The 20,950-nt window shown below is 38.1% G+C and overlaps 6 protein-coding genes across 9 annotated transcripts; 3 read left to right on the forward strand and 3 right to left on the reverse strand.

The window, feature by feature from the left end:
- Positions 1-273: 273 nt before the first annotated feature.
- Positions 274-3,425, forward strand: LOC140797145 (phosphatidylinositol 4-kinase gamma 4-like). Of its 3 annotated transcripts, none has more exons than XM_073150411.1 (3): positions 274-567; positions 825-2,311; positions 2,611-3,425. In XM_073150411.1, exons 2-3 carry the CDS (start codon positions 965-967, stop codon positions 2,992-2,994), a joined length of 1,731 nt encoding a protein of 576 aa, XP_073006512.1. In that variant the 5' UTR covers positions 274-567; positions 825-964; the 3' UTR covers positions 2,995-3,425. The 3 variants fall into 3 exon arrangements, with proteins under 3 accessions (XP_073006512.1, XP_073006510.1, XP_073006511.1); XM_073150409.1 differs by having other exon boundaries at positions 848-2,311; XM_073150410.1 differs by having other exon boundaries at positions 274-2,311.
- Positions 3,426-4,049: 624 nt separating this feature from the next.
- Positions 4,050-4,809, forward strand: LOC140797904 (late embryogenesis abundant protein D-7-like). Its single transcript, XM_073151595.1, has 3 exons — positions 4,050-4,242; positions 4,349-4,429; positions 4,510-4,809. The coding sequence occupies exons 1-3, from the start codon at positions 4,186-4,188 to the stop codon at positions 4,606-4,608; spliced, it is 237 nt and encodes a 78-aa protein (XP_073007696.1). The 5' UTR covers positions 4,050-4,185; the 3' UTR covers positions 4,609-4,809.
- Positions 4,810-4,847: 38 nt separating this feature from the next.
- LOC140797903 (amino acid transporter AVT1I-like) lies at positions 4,848-6,599 on the reverse strand. The gene is made up of 3 exons (XM_073151594.1): positions 6,366-6,599; positions 5,654-6,258; positions 4,848-5,459 (listed from the first exon to the last, which is right to left on the reverse strand). Exons 1-3 carry the CDS (start codon positions 6,538-6,540, stop codon positions 4,947-4,949), a joined length of 1,293 nt encoding a protein of 430 aa, XP_073007695.1. The 5' UTR covers positions 6,541-6,599; the 3' UTR covers positions 4,848-4,946.
- Positions 6,600-9,536: 2,937 nt separating this feature from the next.
- On the forward strand, positions 9,537-15,813 carry LOC140797729 (uncharacterized). Of its 2 annotated transcripts, none has more exons than XM_073151368.1 (5): positions 9,537-9,793; positions 9,888-12,389; positions 12,809-14,005; positions 14,524-14,776; positions 14,868-15,813. In XM_073151368.1, the coding sequence occupies exons 2-5, from the start codon at positions 10,032-10,034 to the stop codon at positions 15,416-15,418; spliced, it is 4,359 nt and encodes a 1,452-aa protein (XP_073007469.1). In that variant the 5' UTR covers positions 9,537-9,793; positions 9,888-10,031; the 3' UTR covers positions 15,419-15,813. The 2 variants fall into 2 exon arrangements, with proteins under 2 accessions (XP_073007469.1, XP_073007470.1); XM_073151369.1 differs by having other exon boundaries at positions 9,888-12,362.
- A 394-nt stretch (positions 15,814-16,207) lies between these two features.
- On the reverse strand, positions 16,208-18,481 carry LOC140797219 (uncharacterized). Its single transcript, XM_073150503.1, has 2 exons — positions 17,953-18,481; positions 16,208-16,465 (listed from the first exon to the last, which is right to left on the reverse strand). The coding sequence occupies exon 1, from the start codon at positions 18,422-18,424 to the stop codon at positions 17,954-17,956; it is 471 nt and encodes a 156-aa protein (XP_073006604.1). The 5' UTR covers positions 18,425-18,481; the 3' UTR covers positions 16,208-16,465; position 17,953.
- A 1,099-nt stretch (positions 18,482-19,580) lies between these two features.
- LOC140798039 (protein SODIUM POTASSIUM ROOT DEFECTIVE 2-like) lies at positions 19,581-20,789 on the reverse strand. Its single transcript, XM_073151760.1, has 3 exons — positions 20,421-20,789; positions 20,230-20,305; positions 19,581-19,966 (listed from the first exon to the last, which is right to left on the reverse strand). The coding sequence occupies exons 1-3, from the start codon at positions 20,619-20,621 to the stop codon at positions 19,842-19,844; spliced, it is 402 nt and encodes a 133-aa protein (XP_073007861.1). The 5' UTR covers positions 20,622-20,789; the 3' UTR covers positions 19,581-19,841.
- Between the last annotated feature and the right edge of the window lie 161 nt (positions 20,790-20,950).

Genomic DNA, 20,950 nt, shown 5'->3' on the forward strand with positions numbered 1-20,950 from the left:
TTTTTGCAATCATGAAAAATATAGGAGGAGGGTGAGAATTATCTAAAGATCAAATGGATTTATTCCCAGTAAAATAAAAAAGTCAAATTTGGATCAAATATTATTTATATTTGACTATTTTTTCCCCCAAATAATTTCATTTCAGACCATAAACTATTTCCATGGCAAAAGATAAATAGGTTGTTAGAGAAGGGTAGAACCGTAGAAGGGAAATATTGGCAATCCGAGACTACAGTTAATCACCCCCGCACTTAACGCCGTCGAAACAACTCGCCGTTAAGTTCGGAAGCAACCGCCTATAACGGCTGCGGGTCCGGCTTCGATTCCGTGGTCTCCTTCTAATTCCATCACTTTCGTTTCCCATTTTAAACCCTAGCGGATCGATTCGATTCGAATAGCACGGAGCAAAGCGCGGGCAAATGGAAGTTGCAACCGAGGATGGATAACTATCCCAGCCGAAACCGAAAACCCTAAGATAGGTGTGATCGATCGCTTCGTTATCCTAAATTTGTCGCCCGATTTAATCTCGCATCCGTCGTCCATCCGCCTTCGATTCTTCCCCTCCCGGTAAGAATCCATTTCTTTCTCCTTCTTTGAGTTTCGTCTCGAAGAAATCCCTTGACCTTTACTTCGTTTGATCCCTCTTTGGTCCCCGAATCGCTCTCATTGTTGAATCGAACCCTAAGCTTGGAAAGGAAGCCCCTTTCCAATCTTAAGGGCTTGATTGCACTGTTTAGTTTGTTGTGTTCTTCCAAAGTTGAGATTTTTCTTCCGTTGAATTCTCCAAGGGAATGTAGAATTAGAGCGAGATTGGCTTGTTGTAGGTCTAATTGCTAGACGTTTTCAGGAGAATCAGAGCGGAATCGCAGATGGGTTCTAGGTTTTGAGTACGCCGTCGTCCTCTTTGTGGTTTGCACTTCCGGATAAAACTGAAAGTTCTCTAAGATCTCATCTTGGAAGGAAAATGTCGTCTGGCGGAGCCACTCTCAGCCCTATCAGGGAAGATCCGCACTTCCCCTTCCGCTCTAATGGTGCCAGATCGCCGCATTGCTCGGAAGAGTCTATAATGATATACCTGGAGGTCCCCGGCTTGTCGTTGATCCCAATGAGGGTCCTCGATACTGACTCAATTGCATCTGTGAAGCTTAGAATTCAGACCTGCAGGGGCTTCGTGGTGAGGAAGCAGAAGCTGGTGTTTGATGGTAGGGAGCTTGCCCGGAATGATTGCCTCATCCGAGACTATGGCGTGTGTAATGGAAACATCCTCCATCTTGTTATCAGGTTCTCGGATCTTCGTGTGATAACTGTAAAGACTGTCTGTGGGAAGAAATTCAAGTTTAATGTTGAGCGTGGTCGGACTGTTGCTTATGTCAAGCAGCAGATTGTTAAGAGGGGAAAGGGTCTTGTTAATCTTGACGATCAAAAACTCATTTTTGATGGTGAGGAGCTTGATGACCGGAGATTAATCCATGACATTTGCAAGAGCAATGACTCAGTAATTCACTTGTTGGTTCAAAAATCAGCGAAGGTTAGGACAAAGCCTGTTGAGAAGGACTTTGAGCTGTCAGTTGTAGCACCGACTGTGGAGAGGAAGGGCTCAGGTGAACTTCAGTTAATTACAAGGAAACCACATAATAGAGATGTTTGGGTTGAGCCAGTTATTGTCAATCCCAAAGTTGAATTGCCATTGGTGATTAGGAATCTAATTCATGCCACTTTTGCTGGACTGGAGAAGGGGAAACCCCCAATCATGTCCTCTGAAGGTACAGGGGGAGCATACTTTATGCAGGACATGTCAGGTCAAGAATATGTTGCAGTGTTTAAGCCAATTGATGAGGAGCCTATGGCTGAAAATAATCCTCGAGGTCTTCCATTGTCATTGAATGGTGAAGGTTTGAAAAGGGGAACACGAGTGGGAGAGGGCGCTCTTAGGGAAGTCGCAGCTTACATTCTTGATCATCCTTTAAGTGGACGCAGGTCATTCTCCGGCGATGATATCGGGTTTGCTGGTGTTCCTCCAACTGCTCTGGTCCAGTGCCTGCATGGGGGCTTTAAAAATCCTGAAGAGTTTGAGTCTGCAGGACAGGGTTTCAAGATTGGATCCTTGCAGGCATTTGTGAAGAACTATGGGAGTTGTGAGGATATGGGACCTAAAGCATTTCCAGTGCAGGAGGTTCACAAGATCTGTGTGTTGGATATAAGGATGGCAAATGCAGATAGGCACGGTGGGAATATCTTGATCTGCAAAGAAGAAGAAGAAGGCCATATGAAGCTGGTTCCAATTGATCATGGTTATTGCCTACCTGAGAATGTAAGTATGCATTTTACTTACCGGAACATTTGAGTTTAGTTATATTATGTAGAAATTCAGATCTGATTCTGGTAAACTATGAATTATGCAAGCTTATATCTTGATGTTTTGTTACGGGTTCTTTTCTTGAACAATCAAAAACAGTAATTCTAAGTTTTTTATGCTTCTTTAAATCTATCAGATACTGCTAAAATTCTATAATAAAACAAAGTGATTCACAACGTTTGCGGTTCTTCCAATTCTTTGTGCCAAAGTATGACTGTTAGCTTTTCACTTGTGGATGCCTGTGCTTCCTGCAGTTTGAAGATTGCACCTTTGAGTGGCTCTACTGGCCTCAATCCCGCCAACCTTTTAATCAAGAGACTGTTGACTACATCAAATCTTTGGATGCTGAGGAAGATCTTGCTCTTCTCAAGTTCCATGGCTGGAAATTATCTCTCGAGTGTGCGCGCACTCTTCGCATCGCAACAATGCTTCTGAAGAAGGGTGTAGAACGAGGGCTTACTCCATATGATATTGGAAGCATCTTATGCAGAGAAACTATCAAGAAAAAATCCAAGATTGAAGAAATCATCCTTGAAGGAAAGGAGAGGGCTCTTCCAGGATCAAGTGAAACTGCATTCCTGGAGTTGGTTTCTGAAATCATGGATTGCCGTCTTGATGAACTTACTATAGTACAGTAAACAACCATCAACATGATTATATATATATATATATATATATGTATGTATATGCCAATGTATGTGGATTATGATCCGTGGATGAGAGTTGTACTGACCTTGCTGCCAAAGGCCAGAGGAACTTGAAACCTCATGCTACAGCTCTTGTCATCACCCTGCCGTTTAAAATACTAGTGCAATGCTGGAAGGACGAAGAGAAAGCTACACTCTTCTGTTAGTATAATTCTGGAAAACTTTGTGTTGATTGAAAAGCATGGTGATCTATATTATAAATAAATATGGGATCTTATTGTATATAGTAATCCTGTTGATTCCCAAATATTTTGTGCATCATTTGCTGATCATTTGGATAATCATTTGGATAACTACAACAGGAAAAACTGGCGAATGTGATTGTATCCAATTATGTGGGATTAATCTGTACTTTTCAACAAGTATATAGTCCTTATAATTTGGCATCTAAATTTCACACATTTATTTGCGAAAGATAAATTGACTTACAACATAAAATCTAACTCCTGCAGATTTATTAGACCCAAAAATAGAACACAAATATATCTTTGTCATTATTTTCTTTAGTAAGAAATAGAAACTATCAATTGTGTCATTCTTGCTTTCTGGACTTCAACGAGGTAAGGTAGGGAGATGATCATAGCTTTACAGAACCCTTCTAGAAGTCACGATCTATATTAAAAGTTAAATGGTCAAAAAGAGGCATAAAAGAGATGGATTTACTCTCTAAATCTTCTCATCATCAGGTTCTTAGTTTAGAAGGGCTTGTCCCATGTCCTTGATGTGCTAATTATGATCACAAAAATAATATGTCTGATAATATTGTATAAGATTAGACCTTCCCACTTATAGTAAGAGCAATTGCATTCACTAGTTCGAAATTGTTTTTTTACAAACTCTGGTCCAAATCCAAATTATTCATAAACCACTTTGATCACCTTGCACTATCTTTGCTACTTTAGAATCCATAAGAACCGGGCTAAAGCTTCAATCCTTTAGAACCGGATCACAAGAATGCCCCTCGTCAAAGGGCTATAATTGTGTAACTATACAACAAGCAGGACATACATAACTCTATAAATACCAACTCCTCCCTCACCAAGTCTTGCACTCATTCTTTCTTCTGCATTTCAACTTTTACTCTTCAAACCTTTCTCGTCAACCAGATCAGAGGCAACAGCAATGGCCGACAAATCCGATATGAGGTGCAAAGCCAGCGAGACCGCAGGCCAAGCTCAGGTGAGTTAAACTGATCATTTGTTTATCTATGGATGTATATGAGTCTTCTTTAATAACTTTCTTTACGTGTCTAATGCTAATGGTTTGTGATTGTGGAAATTCTTAGGTGAAGAAAGATGAGATGATGAACAAGGCATCTGAGACTTGTCAGCAAGGCAAAGAGCAGGCTGGAGGATTCATGCAACAGGTAAAGGAGAGAACCCACAAAGATTTAGTTTACAAATTTTTATTAGATAATTTTAGAGATCTTTGATGACAATTGTGTAGACTGGAGAGCAAGTGAAAAGCATGGCACAAGGAGCTACTGATGCTGTCAAGAATGCAGTGGGGATGGGAGAAGGCAACAGCTCTACGACCAACCATTAGCCCATGCGCTGATTCCAATTTCCAACTGCTTCAATTTTGCTTCCGTTCTCGTCTTTGGAGCACAAGGTTTAGGTTGTTTGTGTCAATAATCTTGTTACTCTGATTCTGATGGAATTATGTGACAGATTTGTTTTGTAATGAAAGTTTTCCTCATTAATAAAGTGATTAGCATGCCAGAACGGCAGAGAAAATAATCAATCATATTGATCTGGTACTAGTTCCATTAGAAGGCTACGATCTAATCCCAATGAATTTTTCGATACTCTTGTGATGATTAATTCAGACATCTCTTGATTACAAAAAATCTCTTGGCGTTTTATCTACATATGACTATCATTTTATAAACTGTCAATGATCTGTTGCACAGAGGTGTAGGTACCCATGACTGCAACAAGAACTCCAATTGCCAAAATTCCTATTATAGCTACTAGCTCAACACTCCATACTCTTGCAGCCTTGTAAATCTTGAGGTAGCATAAGCACGGAAATAAGACGGTCGCCATGACACTTAAGAAAGATCCAATGAATGACATAAGATAGCCAAAGAACGGAACCGATGACGCTACTATCACGGTGCTGATCAACAAAAGAGTTCTAATCACAAGGCTTATGGATCTGTTGCCAAGAACACATATGCGTCCTTCTATAGCGGTAGTTATCGGCGAGATCAATAGAGCATACTTTGCAAGCGGATTAATAAGTGTTGTATAAATTGCGATCCTAGAGTAGATCTTGCTCATAGGAAGATTCAATGTCACTTGAGATTCTAAGTCTTTCCCATACATTAGATAGCCCAAAACCGCTGTCAAACCGTAGTTGAGAGTGCAGAGTACAGAAGAGATCAGCAGTACCTGCAACAAAAATTTACGAGAGATGGTCAGCTAAGGTTCTTCAGAAACCACATTTTTGCATATCGAGTTATGGACAACTGCAATATTCAGTCTTATTAAACTTTTCCACACTCACTGATTCAGAAAATAGTTTTTCTTCAATAAAATTTGTGCAATAAATTTAGTTTGGAACTGAATCAGTCCTCAATTCTTACCTTGGAGAAGTGACTTCGTTCCTTCATCGACGTATATATGGTAGGGAAAACTGCATGACCAGTGAAGCAAACAAAGTACAAGCCTAGAGCTGTAGGCAATCCATTCAAATTAAAAACATCACCCTTCTGATGAAATCCAGTTTCAGCAACACCAGCCCATAGCAAAGAACCTGTCAAGAGTACTGATGCCAATAGCCCTCCTGCCGATACGAATGCGAGAATGCTCAAATTCCTACACCAAGTAGTCGGCAGAATAATTGCAGCAGCCAGTATTATGAACAACTGCTTCCCTTGAATCCTTATCGATGCGAATTCGATAGATACACCAGGGAACAACTTGTCTAAGTTATCACCCTCTAGTATCAAGAAACTTATCGCGACGAGGTAAAGCTCAACATACATGAAGAACGCAATCACATTCCTACCCTTCGACCCGAAGGCATGCTGCCCGATATCGGGGTAACTAGCGATGATTGGATCAGCATGCATGCATCGTTGGATGAGGATCCCTGTGTAATAGCATATGATGCCAACAAAGAAGAATAGTGCTAAGCTAAGCCATCCTCCTTGTGAAAGTGCATATGGCATTGATAGCACTCCAATTCCTGCAGACAATAAAAAGTTACAAAAGGCCTACTCCATGGCAAAATGAAGGAAATAACTTTTAACACGAGAGAGAGAGAGAGAGAGAGAGAGAGAGAGAGAGATGAACCTGAGACAGCATTGGTTAAATTTAGACAGGTCCTGGAGAAAGAAGAACCATTGAAGGGAGGAAGCTGGCCTTCCAAATCCTTGATGTTATCCTCATTGCCATGGAACAAGAGAGGCTGTTCTAGAGAGGAGGCAGTGCAGTCATCCTTTCCTGAAACAAATGTTGCACAAGACATTCTCTCTTGTCAATCTCTTCTGCACAAGTTTTAGAAGCTCAAGGAAATTCTTGGTTGGTGAGAGGAAGAGGCAAAGTGCACATAACATTTATAGAGAATGTGTACAAATGATAAATTCCAGCTAGTCAAATTTGGCATTTGGCATTACCTGGTAGAAAAGATGAGTAAGACTGCACAACTTCCTGTTTCTTAATTAAATACTCCTCCCCATAAAGGTTGAGGCCAAGAAAGAAGACGTTCAAGGTTATATTATTTATCCTAGTCGCCACCAACCACTTGGAATACTTCATTTGTACTTAGTTTGGTTCCTTTGACCGGACGTCGGTGAAGTTTCCTTGGCATCACGAGGATGTTAACTATCTAGCACTTATCCAAATTTAACGATTGCAGAGTACCGTGACCCCCCTAAATTTTAGATTGACAAAGACAAATTTACTAAGATAACGATAGAATTTTAAATACAAAATTATAATAATATTATATATATATATATATTTATAATATTTTTTTATATTATTTTAGATGTGTTAAAAAAAAACTATCTAATTCTTTACGATTTTATCTCTAATGAGACTTTATTAGTCCCTACTTAGTGAATAGTTTATAGAGAATTTGAGCACGTGCTCTAGTACTGCGAATTAATTATAGTGGTTGGCCTGGGTTGTATAGAATTAATACGGTTTGATAGAAAATAAAACAAGTTGGTTCGGATTGGCAGGATCTTAGATATTAATGTCCATGATGATGATGATGCATCTTTAATATGATTGGTGTTTAGTGAACCAACTCCCAATTAAGCAAGTGAGGATCCAATGTAAGTGTAATTAAACTATGTATTATTACGGTATATATATATATATATATATATATATATTACTTAAAAATTAAAAAAATGTATACTACTTTTGCTATTTAACCTCGCTTTTTCTATAAAATTGATATAGATACGTTACTATTGGCCCCTTCTTAGTATATATGCAAATTACAAATTATTTACCAAATCAAGCTTATTATGTAAAAAATAAAAACAAAAAAATGCATAGATAAAAGCAAAATCCATTAAATAAACTGGCTCTAGTTTGCGAGTAACACATATATATTTTTATCCATTTCTGCGAATGTGATTATAAAAAATAATAATGCTAAGTCTAATATTTTATTTGAGAAGATTAATGATTCACAAACTATTCTAAACATATTTCACTCGTGCTATATTTAGTCTTTTTAATTCTCGCAAGTAGTTTTATAGTAGAGATAGATAAAGATGAGAGAAAGAGATTGTCAATTTAATCTAAAGCAACGAGGGTGTAGAATTATTCTATATTTTTTAGAAAGTTTGGGGGAACATGCACACATATATTGAGGACTTTTATTTTTAAGAAAGAATTACATCTAGTTGAATTATTACTCATTTTTATATAGTGGCCTTTGCCATGCATTGACCCTTTTGATTACATTAGATTTTTTTATTCATTTTTTTTTTTCATTGCCATGCATTGACCCTTTTAATTACATTAGATTTTTTTTCATCGGGAGGACATATTAGATATTAGGTTGTGTTTTTGTTTTATTTCTGTGTATTTTTTTGGGCTTGATATAATATTTTTCTTCTAGTGCTGATATTTTAATCAAGTAGCTGAGGTTTGTTTAAATTATATCAATTTGATTAGAATTATAATGTATGCTATTCCAACGGAAACTTAAATCATATCGCACACATACAAATGCACACTGTATTATAAGTAGATTAGGATCGTTCGTGTCTACAACTTCAAAATTTAAACTTTATGTACGTAGAGGATTAATCCTTTGAAATCTATTCAAGTAATTTGGTCAGCGAAGGCATGCTTGGAAGAAAAGGTCATGTTTCAACTCAATAAATACTACTTTGACTAATGTTTTTGGCAAATAATATTACTGACCAAAGGAAAAGATTGGGAATTTGTCCAGTCTATTAGTTAACGATGTTGCATTAATTATAAGTAAATTAAAAAGCTTTTGATGGTCTTAATCTAAGATTGGATTGATGACTTGTCTAATTAGGGCCAAACATGCAAAACTAAGCGGGCTTATCGTGCCAATCTTTTGGCCCATATAAAGTGCGATTGACAACTAGACCACGCCAACCCTCAACTAAAAAGTCAGGGGTGCAATTGTATAACTTAATGAAAGTTCCAACACGGGTTATTACCTAGTTATAAGAAAAAAAAGAGTTACAAATCACACCCTATGTTTTAATTATTTTATAATTTACACTTATTTTTAAAGATTTTATAACTCGGACTCATACTTTTTTTTTTCATTATAATTCTTATTTAACACACTAGGTTAACTTACGTGGTACCAGCAAAATAATATTCTATTATAATATATAAATAATTTATAAATACCTAAATTGCTTTGTCTTTTTTATCATCTCTTTTTATCTTCATCCTTTTAATAATTATCTAATAAATCAGCTAAGGAATAATTCGATAATTATTAAAGGGAGGTAGAGGAGGAGGACTAAAAGCTCCCCTAGCGAGGAGGAGGAGAGGAGAAAGGGGAGAAAGACGAGAGAAGGTGGTGGAGATGGCGATGGCGAGAAAGGTTGTTGGAAAAAATTAAGTGGAGAGATATTTTAATAATTTAATATTTTAATTAAGAAAAATATTAGGGTGTTAAATGAGAATTATAGAAAAGAAAAGAGTAGGGATTAAATTATAATTTTTTTAAAAAGACAATCATAATAAAATAAAATGAGTAGAAAATATAGGGTGTGATTTATAAACTTTCCGAAAGAAACCGCGGACAACAAAGGTAGTTGATGCGGTAAATTCACTAAAAAGACGGGGAGTTTTTACTAAAAAGTTTATTGTGTAACATTCTGAGGCATCACGTCCATCAACGTTATCCGACAAAGAAATCACGGCCGTCGATTCCATCCTTATTTGCTCCGAAATATCAGTTACCGTCTAAAATTGTCTACTTGTTTCTGTTGTCGCTGGAAAAGAAGAAGCCGTTCGATTAAAATCCGACGTTTTGAATCGATCAAGGCGGTGGAGAGAGAAAGAGGAGCGCTTTATTTCGTCTTGAAATCGAGGAAACCCTAGCTCGTCGTTTTCTAGGGTTACGGAATTACGGGAGAAATTTTCCATCGATTCTAAAGATTCCTGCTCTCAAAGCGTAGATTTCGACGTTGTGATCGATTGCCCTCAAGCTATTCTTGCCGATGGGTGGAAATTTTGTCTGTTTGTGTTGCCTTTAGATCCAGGTATGTGCTTCCTCCACTCATTTTGCATTGATCTATTTGATCCATTTTAGGCGATCGGTTAGGAATGTGTTTTAATCGATCATTCCTCATCCAGGGCTCAATTCTTCATAGGATTGGGGTCGAATGATCGGAATTTTTTGTTTTTGGATCTATATTAGGGTTTCTATCTGAGAGTATGAATGACTGAAGATTACAATTTGGGGCTTTTGATTTATCCCTTCCTTTTGAGGGAATTTACATGGAATTGAGCCATGATAAGCCTGGTGCATCTGTCTTTTCCAAAAAATCGAGACGTTTGCTCCTCCAGAGCTCCTATGTCGAGAAATCTAGATATTCCGCTGGGAAACAGAGTGCAGTGAACCGGGATTTTGGTAGGATCCAGGAAACAAAGGATCTGAAGAGAAGACGAAAATCGGCGGTTGGTAATGGAGGGTCATCTGTTGGGGAATCGAGGAAGGGAAGGAACAAGAAGGAGGTCTTTTTGAGCAGTTTCAGTGACAGCAATAAGAATGCTGACGATGATTCGAGATTGAAACCAAATGGGTCTGTTTCTGGTGAGGGTAAGCAGGAGAACAATAGCAACGCAAGTGATCCATTAGTTAAATGGAGCCATTTAAATGGGTCTACACAGAAGAGTGAAAGCAATAGGACCATCAGGGCCAGTGATCCAGGGAACACAAATCAAATAACTAACAATATATTGATTCCAAAACGCCCTCGGTGCATCTCCAGGAGAAAGAAAAATGAAATCTCTGTTACTGGAACTAATGCAGCAGGCAACTCTACTTGCAAACCAAAAAGGGCCCATGAAATTCAGGGGAGTACGTTATCTGATGATCCAGTTACACCCATTTCATTATCTGCTGAGAGAAAGAGGAAGAAGTTGAATGATTTTGTGGAGGATGGCTCAAATATAGGATGCCCTGATTCTAACTTCAAGAATGAAAATGGAATTCCTGTTAGGATTAGCAGGAGAAAGATTCATGGCAGGAGGAGCCATGATTCTGCACTGAAATGTAGGGGAAATGCAGAAAATGAGGCCCATCTGAATGAGGATGACAGGAAGTTCTATGAAGAATTCTTAGATGATGATGAAGGGAATCTTGAACAGAATGCTGCTATGATGCTCTCCTCTCGGTTCAGTCCAGGTTGCACTAGGTTCTCTGACGATAATATGACACCTTCAAGGCCGGCAAACGGCTCAGTCTTGAAAATGGCATCAGTTGATGCTGCAGGTAGAGTTTTACGGCCGAGGAAGCAAACTGGTAAAGATTTCATCAAGAAGCGTCGCCATTTCTATGAAGTGTTCTCCAGTGATATTGATCCCTATTGGGTAGTAAAGCAGAGGATAAGAATCTTCTGGCCTCTTGATAAAAGTTGGTATTTTGGCGTGGTTAAAGAATATGATCCTGTGACGGAGCTGCACCTTATCAAATATGATGGCCGGGAGGAAGAATGGATCAATCTTCAGAATGAGAGATTTAAATTATTGCTTTTTCCTAGCGAAATTGCAAGTACATATGGCAAAAGAAATTCAGGATTGGAAATGAAAATGAAAAATGAAGGTTCCAATATAAATGCAATAGATGATAGTTGCGAAGGAAGCATTATGGAGTCGGTTCCTATTATCTCATGGTTGGCTTGCTCCATACAGCGTATGAGATCAGCCCCCCATAGAACCCATAAAAAGAAACAGAAAACTCTACCTAAGGGCCCAGAACAAAAGATCTTGTCAATGTCTGAAGTTTGCAAGCCTGTTAGCCACACTAATATGGTTCCCACCATACCATTTTCTAGAAGTACTGCTCCTGAGAGGCCATTAAATGGGAATATACATCAAGTATCTCCACTGTTGAGCAAGGATTACTCTAAAAGTAGGGATATTTCATTTGTTTATTTCAGGAAAAGGTCTCGGAAGATGGGGTTGGCTTTGGACAAGAAGGTGAGGGGAAATTCAGTCTCAACAAGTTCAACTGACCCTTTCAGTTTGAAAGGTTCTGTCTTTGATAGTGAGTTGCCCTTAGAAGAATTACTTGTCGCTTTCAAGCCAACAGAATTTACAAGAATGACATTAGAGTTGCAGATTTCAATTAAAGGCATTTATCACTCTGCATTTGCAACAGAAAGCAATTGGTTATGTAGGCAAAACTTCCTCTCTAATCATTGTAAGTTAATGCTTATTTGGCCAATAGTTCACATGGAAATGACTTTTGTCAGTAAGGTTCTGGCTTTGAGGATTTTGTCAGTTCAAGGGTGTTTAAGGAGGTTGATTGATCTTATGTGTTTCGTTATGGGTACATTCAGCCAACACAAAATATGCAGCAAGTTGTTTGAAAGGGAAGTGCCTACCGAAACAATTGGAATTAAGCTTTCGAGCTTGCGTGATGGGAGAAGGCAGTTTACTTTTATGATGTACAGTCTTCAGGAACTGGGGAATTCAAAATGGAGATGCCTGGAGAAGAAGTTTAAACAACATTCTTTACTGATGAGGGAGCTTTCTATTGCTGATCTCACACATGTTGATGTCAAGGAGCTGTCAACTGAAAAAAATTGCCTGCTACATTCCTTGGTTTGTGAAGACCCAATTTTATTTTCGGTAACATAGTATTTTTGTTGTTTAGAGCTGAGAATTTACTATCTGAACTATTGTCGTTATACTGTTTATTTTGGTTTCTTCCTTGGGTTTGATCTCTATAGTTCTTTGCGTACCCTTTCTCTTCTTCCCTTTTCTTTCTAAAGGTTTTTCTTTCTCATGTCATATGATTCAACAAATATAAAACATTGTGCCTTCATGAACTAAATTACCTTCATCATCTCACTTGTCTTGTTTTGTTAACCTTTTGGTGACTTTTAATGTATTCTTCTATGATGCCATTCCTGTCTGTTTTTCATTTTCATTGCCTTATTGGTTCCTATATTGATTTTGCAGTTATAGTTTGATTGCTGTCTCATGACTTCATTGGAGTACTGTTGTGGATGGAATTAAATGGTATGAGCTTTTTATGTCATATGCAGGGTTCCTCTGAAGACACCATGGAGCAGCTTGTTCTCCACAAGTCCTTCCCACAAAATATGAACATACAAAGTGGACCAGAGAAGACCAAATTTAGTCAAGTTGACGAACATTTACATGACAGCGAAGGCCAGATATCTCAATCTGCATCAAGAATGGACCAGAAAATGAACGACAATGATGTCTGGAGCCCTACTACAACAGATTTATTGAGCATATGGAATGACAACTCACCTAGTTTGGCTTCACCTAGATCTGGCACTTGCTTGAAATTGTGGCCAGAAAGTTTCTTCCAGAATGGATTTGTTGTTGCCTCTAAGAAGCCTCGAACTCGGGTTTCGTATTTGTCACAAGATGGGTTTCAGCATCGTGGTTCAAGTCAACAAATTCATCATAGGAAGCGCCAATTCTGTAAGAAAATTAAAATCAATAGTGCTGAGAAGCTACCTTGCGGTTCTGAAGATCCTGCAAGCTATTTAGAATCATTGGCATGTTCTGCGAATGTTCTGGTTACATTGGGGGACAGATGCTGGAGAGAAATTGGGGCACTGGTTGCACTTGACTCTCATGATCAAAAGGACTGGTGGATATCAGTGAAGCTTTCTGGAATTACTAAATACGTGCATAAAGCATACCAGTTTCTGCAGCCTGGAATTTCAAATCGCTTTACTCATGCTATGATGTGGAAAGGGGGGAAGGAATGGATGTTGGAGTTCAGTGACAGGACCCAATGGTCACAGTTCAAAATTATACATGAACAGTGCTACAATAGGAACCTTAGAGCAGCTTCTCTAAAAAATATTCCTATCCCTGGCGTCCGCTTGATTGATGATGCTGATGAGGTAATTGCTGAAGTTCCTTTCACTTGCAATCCATTGAATTATCAACTACAGGATGGAACTGAGGTTGATAGGGCTTTGGATCCATCTCACGTATTATATGATATGGACAGTGATGATGAGGAATGGACTAAAAATATTAATAGTTCTTCAGATGCTGAGATTACTGATGATATGTTTGAGAGGGCGATGGACATGTTTGAGAAAGTTGCATATTTAAAAAACTGTGACCAGTTCACCACTGCTGAATTAGAGGAATTGATGGTTGAGTTTGGTCCGATGGGCATCATTAAAGCTATATATGACCATTGGCGTCAAAAGAGGCAGAAGAAGGGTTTACCTCTGATTCGACAACTTCAGGTGAATGTTTATCTATATTGCGTTCTGTTGTATAAGTTCCTTCAACCTTCTGGTATTGATTTTACATTTTCATGAGTTGCATAAACTAAGACACTAATCTTTTCAGTTAAGCAACTATTTTTACAGTAAGAATGACTTTCCTTCCATAGTTCCATAAACTTCATTTTTTTTCTGGGTTAAGTAGTTCCTTTAAGATAAATTATAAACTTAACACAGCCAGTATTTGCAAATGTTGATTTGAACTAAATGATCTACTCGGACTTTTTTCTCATAGTTTAACAATATGTAACTGAAGTTGATGTAGCAGACTCTTTTTACGCATTTTGGCTTTCATTTACATATTTTTGGGGCCATGCACGGAAAAAATAATTACTCTATAATCCTGTTTGTTGCTTTTAATGTGCACTTTTGAACCTTGTAAGTTTTGTTCAAAATTGAGGTGTTATTATTTTAGAGTCAAACTTCTATTATCTTATCTTACCCGACCTCTTATTCTTTTTTTGCTTTGCTTGGGTCAGCCTGCACTATGGGAAAATTACCAGAAGCAGTTAAGAGATTGGGAATTGGGTACTACTAAGATTCAGGGATCATCAGATTTGGGTTTGGAAAGGACTTGTCCTGTAGAAAAACCTCCCATGTTTGCTTTTTGCTTGAGGCCACGGGGACTGGAAGTACCTAACAAAGGTTCAAAACAGAGATCTCATAAGAAGTTCATGTTCACTAATCATCATTATTCTACTGCAAGAGAACCGGATGCACTCTATGTTTTTGGTACATCTCCATCTTTGATATCTTGATATAGATGTTTTTACTGCCCCTTGTATTTGAGATGGTGTCTTACTAACGCTTCTGTGTGTATCAGCCCAAAAATCCAATGACCTTCAAGCTGGAGGCGAGAAGGGTTTACTTTCTGTTTCAAACCATGAACTGTCTTATTCCCCTCGCTTTAATCAGTATTCGTCTAGTTTCTCACCAAGAGATTCTCCGAGGATAGGAATGATATCAGCGACAGCCAACAGATCATATAGAAGTTGGCATCGGAAACTAAAGAATGATGCGGAATATAGCACGTTGCTGTCCCCAAGGAATTCTTCCTTTCTGTCATACTCATACGATGGAAAACAGGAGAACAATAGACCTCGGTGGAGTAATGATAGCAGTGACTGGCCTGACACAAAGAAATCACAGCCTCATGGGCTTCAGAGCCGAAGGGCTGATATCAATGAGTTCAGACTGCGCGACGCAGCAAGTGCAGCTCAGCATGCATCAAATATGGCCAAGTTAAAGAGGGAGAAAGCTCAGTGGTTGTTGCACAAGGCTGATCTTGCCCTCGACAAGGCAGTATATGCTCTTATGATTGCGGAGGCAATAGAAGCATCTGAGAAGGATGTAGTGTGCAATGGGTCATCATGACTGAGTTTCAGATTATGTTGGAAGAATACTATAGTAGATGGGATCATCTGCGGCGCCTCTTAGTTGTTAATATTTACAGTGAATTTCCACTATAAGTCTTAGTTCTCAGACTTGCAATATCAGAGAAGTCAATCTTGAAGATTTCGCCAGAGTTGATTCGAAAGTTTTGGCTTTCCTGCTGTAGCGTATCTCCACTTACTATTGTACACAATTCAGGAGATGGTCTGTAACTCCTTGATTCTTTTAACTTACACCATGTACAGTTTCTTCATGTTCTTCTGTTTCTTTCTTTCTTTCTTTTTCCTTTTTCTTTTCCTTTTGTTATTGCAAAAGTTTGCCAATGATGCTTCATTCGGCTGCAAATAGTAATGAGGAGTTCAGGGTTTCATATCTAATCACCTTCTGATGCTTGCCTGAAGAGTTAGACTGGTATAAATGTAGGCAAATGTATAGCTGAAGCTTTTAGATTTTATTATATGAATAACTGTATTTATATAGCATCTTATGTGGGTTAACTATGTGCATAACTTCTTATCAAAGTGTATTGGAGCAATTCACCATGAGCTGGAGATTCTTCTGAACAAATAGTTCCTCCCATATTGTACCAACGCCAAAATGAGGAAAAGATATCACAGTTTTGGAACTGTTATTTCTTGCTGATCCAAAGAATAAACTAGATTCTCGTTCAAGTTTGTATTGCCAACATTAGCTATTCTATATATCCAGAGTGGCCAAGATCATAAACTGGATGTGATAAAGCACCTATCATTCAATCCATCACAGAGCAGGGATAGAAATCCAGAAGGTATTACACTAAATTATAAGTACGTGGAATACAATTCTGATAGCATCTTGCTGGAATCAGAAGTAGATACGAATTATTACTAGAAGATAATAAAAAAGTTACAACCGCGAGTGTGAATTTAAGTTCTTTACAAGTAATTCATGGGATATAGTGCAATTTAAGTTCTTTACAAGTAATTCATGGGATATAGTGCTCCACGAGGAGAAGCTAACAGCATGCCTCCATATCGAACAATTACGATCCTGCAATGATCATAAAGTGTTTATGTTACCAAATTACTGAAGTATACCAACCAGAAAAATAACATGCACTCATTTCATATTTATAACCACCAAGAATATTCCAAATTATCTCATCTAGGGGCCTTATTTTTCCTGTGAAATTTGTTTGCTTAAATATACACTAGAATTATTGAATGTTGGGCAGAGTATATATGCAAGCAATCAGAAACCGCATGTCACATGATACTTCAACAACTAGCTTTAGTTTCTAAACAATCAAGCAATCAGTTAAGGAACAGTGTCGAGTTGTTTATAAAATATATCTAGCTTTAGTTTCTAGCTACCATTATTGTTATAGTATTTAAATAGTATTTAAATAATTACCTACGGACTAAATCCCGCCAATCACATAGGATTTTCCTCATATAATACTTACTAGAATAAGTATTCTCTTCAGATTGAAAGTTCAAAGATCATTAAGATATACCATATGAGAGAACAGAACACTGTGAATAGAATATTATAAGATCTGCAAACTGAGTGCAAAATAAGAAAAAGAACAGCTTTGAGGATGTCTAAATGTACAAAGATGTAAAGGGACAAATGAGTTTTCACAAGAATCGGTGAAAAAGCATCAAACTTTCTTTAGCTATACAATTATCCTAAACAAAAACTTATACTACAGACTTCAATTTCAGCGTTTGTGCGACTTGAAATTCCTCCGGAATGCAATTTGACATGTACTTATGATCATTCCAGATAGGTTTACTCTTTCTAAAGCTTCTTTCATGTAAGAACCTCAGTCTATAAGAGATTAACGGAATATATATGCAACGCATCATCGCAACTTTAATCAAAAGAGGACATCGTTGTTGCAACAAAGTAAACAAAAAGTAGCAGACATCTTACCCTTACTATCAATTGATCTAAAGAAATCATATAATGCTTCACATTCAGTTGTAAGCTTGATGATGCTCATTTTATATTAACCTAGCTGAGCTGGATCCTCATAGTTAAGGTCTAAATTAATTTTAAGTCAAACCTTATATGCATTACATTAAAGTAGATGATATTTATACGTAACACATATTCCATAAGTGAAGAGATTATTTGAATGTATATACCTAATCTGCGCTAATATTTCATTTTCTGCATTCCAAATTATGATCTAATGGCTTGCTTGGTCAAATTTCAAACCGAACTTGATCACACACAAGCTCTCACCAAACTCAGCCGCCCTGTACCTAAGGAAGACCTCGAAAACTCAATCCATTCCCAAAGATGTAAAAGAATAGAGCAACTCAAACCAAAGCACAAAATAAAAATTCCCAAAAGACATTGGTCTCATCGGATAACAATCACGAACCCATAATTTATAACCAAATCTAAAACAAGTAGATAAACGAATTGAGACCACACAAAAAAAAGTTCAATAAACAACAAATTTAACCGAATTTCAACAAAAAAAAGAAGAAGCGAGATTCAACCACCGGGACAACTTAGATTACCTCAAGAAGCGGCCTTTTTAGGGTTGCGGTTCTCGCAATCGGGAATCTCATCAAAATTCTTGGATGCGTACTTCGCTGACGCAACGCCGACCTCGAACACGAGGTTTTCTCCCGAGGATCGTATCCCGCTGATGGACCACCAGCGGAAGAAAGCCCTGACCCTGATCCCGTCGAGATCGGAGATCCGACGTTCGACGAGCTTCCCAGTGATCCTCTCGGAGTAGGAGGCGAGGTAGTTGTCGGGAGGGAGGGTGATCCTGCAGTGCCCGTCGAGGTCAACGGCGAAGTCGCCGGAGGTGCGGTTGAGGGAGTAGCGCAGGACGTTGGTCGGGAGGAGGCCGACCGGGAAGCCGCTCTCTTTGAGTTCGTCGTAGGCTGTAGTAGGGCTAGGGTTAGGGTCTTGGGAAAGGGAGAGGATGGGAGAGGAGAGTGAGAGGAGCGATACGACGAGGAGGAGAAGGATTTTGGCCATGCTTGCGCCAAAAAGAATTGGATTTGGGAGAAGATAACAAAGACTCGTTATCTTAAAGCGGCGGTTTGATAAATTCACACCGTCTTTTCATAAAGAAGTACGTCTGAATACTTTTTTTTCTTGGATGCATTTTGCATCTGCATTCCTGAAACTTAGCATATTTACATTAAACTCCCCACATCCCAAAGGCTACCATCTATAGAATAAAAATTTGCAAATAGACCCCTTAAATAATATGCTTACTTCCATGTTATTGGTCTAAATTACCTCACAGTTGCTTACTAAATCATGCTTCTTGATCCCATCAGAAGTTTACAAAAGTCATCTTTGCTTAAAAAACGATTCATTTTGAAATCAAATCACACAGAAAAGCGGTGTAGATTGTAATTATAAATAATTACAAGGGTTTATAAGTAAAATTTCGTCTCGATGTATAATCATGAAAGACATGGATGAAATATCATTAGACAAAGTCATCTTCTCCTATTCACTACCTGGACGTAAGAAAGCTACCCAAAAATTTGACTTTTAACTCGTGGGGGAGTCAGGCGTTACACGTGGCTATCAGAAAACCAAATGTGTCGCTCTCTCTAACGTTTATAGCGTTTGGCTACGGATAAAAGGAGCACTCGTGGAAACTACCCAATAATTCCCCCCAGAACTCCTTTGATGGAAGACTATAATTTCATCTAGTTTGGAGGACTTGGTCGAAAAAGAACACCTTTCTTCCTCATTTAAATTTTGACACTTATTTCGCTTTCATGTAAGCTTGGATTTTGGCTGTTCCTGTGGGCACAAAGATATCGTGTTCTGTCGTCTTATAATAACGACAGAGGTTATGAATTTAATTACTCCAGTAATGGTTGATATTAGAGTTGATATCAGTTTTTCAAAGCTATTGGTGTTAATGGTTGTCCTTCATTGGTCAAAGGATTTTAATTATCTAAGGAAACAGGGGACCTTAGCTACAGTTGGAGACATCAACCTTACACGCCATGTGAGCTTGTCATAGTGGGGATTTAGTGCTCTTGGAATCATAGTACTATCGGTAATTCAAGGTAAGAAGATTAACAAATGAAGCATATGGAGTTGCATGGTAGGAAGGGGGCAAACTTACTATCTAAGAGTTAGTGGTTGACATTGTAAGATGGACTTTGGATGCCATTCACTTCAAATAAGATGCCTTTCTCCTAATACTTGGTTCTTTTTTGCAATTAGACTCAGTTACAAATGGAAATGGAGAACAATGTGAAAGAGGTATCTAGTTATCCTTATTCATAGAGAGTAGTAAAGATGACAAGATCTTTCATCAGTATGAAACCAGTGACATAGAGGGAACTGTCATAATAATCTTTCAGCAGCACTCTTGGTAGGTATCTTGATGCCTTCAAGCTTAAATCTCTTGGTTCAGGCTAGTTCAAGGAGTCTTCCATAACTCTGCAAACTTCACCTTAGAAACCCTTTCCAAGACTTCAGATGGAGTAATGTCTCCAATTACAACTACCTTCTTGCTCTCCAAGCTTACTTCAACTGAGGTCACTCCTATCAGTGTTAAAAGAATAAAGTAACAGAGTAATCAAGAGAAAGATAGAGAAGAGAGAAGTTGGCCTACAGATAGTTATTAAGAAAATGATTTCAAGCTCCAAATCTACATGATTAATTTCACAAACCTTATTTCTCAATTTGTACTCTTAAGTCTAGTTAACAGATTAGCCTTGATAGTAACAAGTACTTGGTAAAAGACAATCTACAAGCATTTGTATAGAAACTTAGCAGTCATTCAGAGAGCCAAACTCTTCTCATACCTTCCATCTTTGAAATGTGCTTCTGGACTTTCCTTGCACAGCCATTGCAATGCATGGACACCCTCAGAATCACAGTCTTCCTTGTATGAAGAATTCATAAAATTATACTTGATATTTGATCACATTAATCTAGTTGGCTCTTTAGAACATAGAAGCAAAACAAAGACTAAACGAATCTTCACAAATATCACCTTTGGCTCCAGATGAAAAGCCAGTGTCTTGGTACCATCAACAATGTCTCTAAGCTTTAGCATCTGATCCAAATGGCTTCTCAACAAAGCCTTCCTCTCAATGTATTCATCTTCTTCCAGAGGACTAAAACAAGTACAAGAACATGGAGAGATGGGAAGAGAGAGGAAATCTAAAACTCTATCAAGGCCCAGCCTACCCATTTGTTCTAATGCTATATATGTAGATTACAAGGGAATGAACAACTTAAAAGTAGCCAAAGTCCTTATATAACCCCTTCTTCTTCTTCTTCTTCTTCTTCTTTTTTAAGGTAAGGGAAGATCTCCTGAAACACCCACATGTTATCATGTTAAATGAAGAGGTCAAATTCTAGGGTCCAGAGTGGTTCAACATGTTATAAATTATTGGAATATATTTAACTATTGAGAATTTTAATTACCATCATGAGAGTTTGGACTAATCTTAAAGAAGAGCAGGTCAAATTATAGTTGACAAGTTGGAGACATGTCAGAATGTGCTAAAGGTAGTGTTC

The sequence above is a fragment of the Typha latifolia genome, chromosome 11 (genome assembly GCF_019914945.1).
Source record: "Typha latifolia isolate L0001 chromosome 11, TyphaL0001v2, whole genome shotgun sequence".
NCBI lineage: Eukaryota > Viridiplantae > Streptophyta > Magnoliopsida > Poales > Typhaceae > Typha > Typha latifolia.

Coding starts and splice junctions, on each gene's coding strand:
- LOC140797145 (XM_073150410.1), top strand. CDS start 965: ATGTCGTCTGGCGGAGCCACTCTCAGCCCTATCAGGGAAGATCCGCAC. Junction 2,312..2,610: donor GTTATTGCCTACCTGAGAAT/GTAAGTATGCAT, acceptor TGCTTCCTGCAG/TTTGAAGATTGCACCTTTGA.
- LOC140797904 (XM_073151595.1), top strand. CDS start 4,186: ATGGCCGACAAATCCGATATGAGGTGCAAAGCCAGCGAGACCGCAGGC. Junction 4,243..4,348: donor AGACCGCAGGCCAAGCTCAG/GTGAGTTAAACT, acceptor GGAAATTCTTAG/GTGAAGAAAGATGAGATGAT. Junction 4,430..4,509: donor CTGGAGGATTCATGCAACAG/GTAAAGGAGAGA, acceptor ACAATTGTGTAG/ACTGGAGAGCAAGTGAAAAG.
- LOC140797903 (XM_073151594.1), bottom strand. CDS start 6,540: ATGTCTTGTGCAACATTTGTTTCAGGAAAGGATGACTGCACTGCCTCC. Junction 6,259..6,365: donor TTTAACCAATGCTGTCTCAG/GTTCATCTCTCT, acceptor TATTGTCTGCAG/GAATTGGAGTGCTATCAATG. Junction 5,460..5,653: donor AACGAAGTCACTTCTCCAAG/GTAAGAATTGAG, acceptor TTTTTGTTGCAG/GTACTGCTGATCTCTTCTGT.
- LOC140797729 (XM_073151368.1), top strand. CDS start 10,032: ATGGAATTGAGCCATGATAAGCCTGGTGCATCTGTCTTTTCCAAAAAA. Junction 12,390..12,808: donor AAGACCCAATTTTATTTTCG/GTAACATAGTAT, acceptor TGTCATATGCAG/GGTTCCTCTGAAGACACCAT. Junction 14,777..14,867: donor GGATGCACTCTATGTTTTTG/GTACATCTCCAT, acceptor TGTGTGTATCAG/CCCAAAAATCCAATGACCTT.
- LOC140797219 (XM_073150503.1), bottom strand. CDS start 18,424: ATGGCCAAAATCCTTCTCCTCCTCGTCGTATCGCTCCTCTCACTCTCC.
- LOC140798039 (XM_073151760.1), bottom strand. CDS start 20,621: ATGGGTAGGCTGGGCCTTGATAGAGTTTTAGATTTCCTCTCTCTTCCC. Junction 20,306..20,420: donor CTTTTCATCTGGAGCCAAAG/GTGATATTTGTG, acceptor CATACAAGGAAG/ACTGTGATTCTGAGGGTGTC. Junction 19,967..20,229: donor GCACATTTCAAAGATGGAAG/GTATGAGAAGAG, acceptor TAACACTGATAG/GAGTGACCTCAGTTGAAGTA.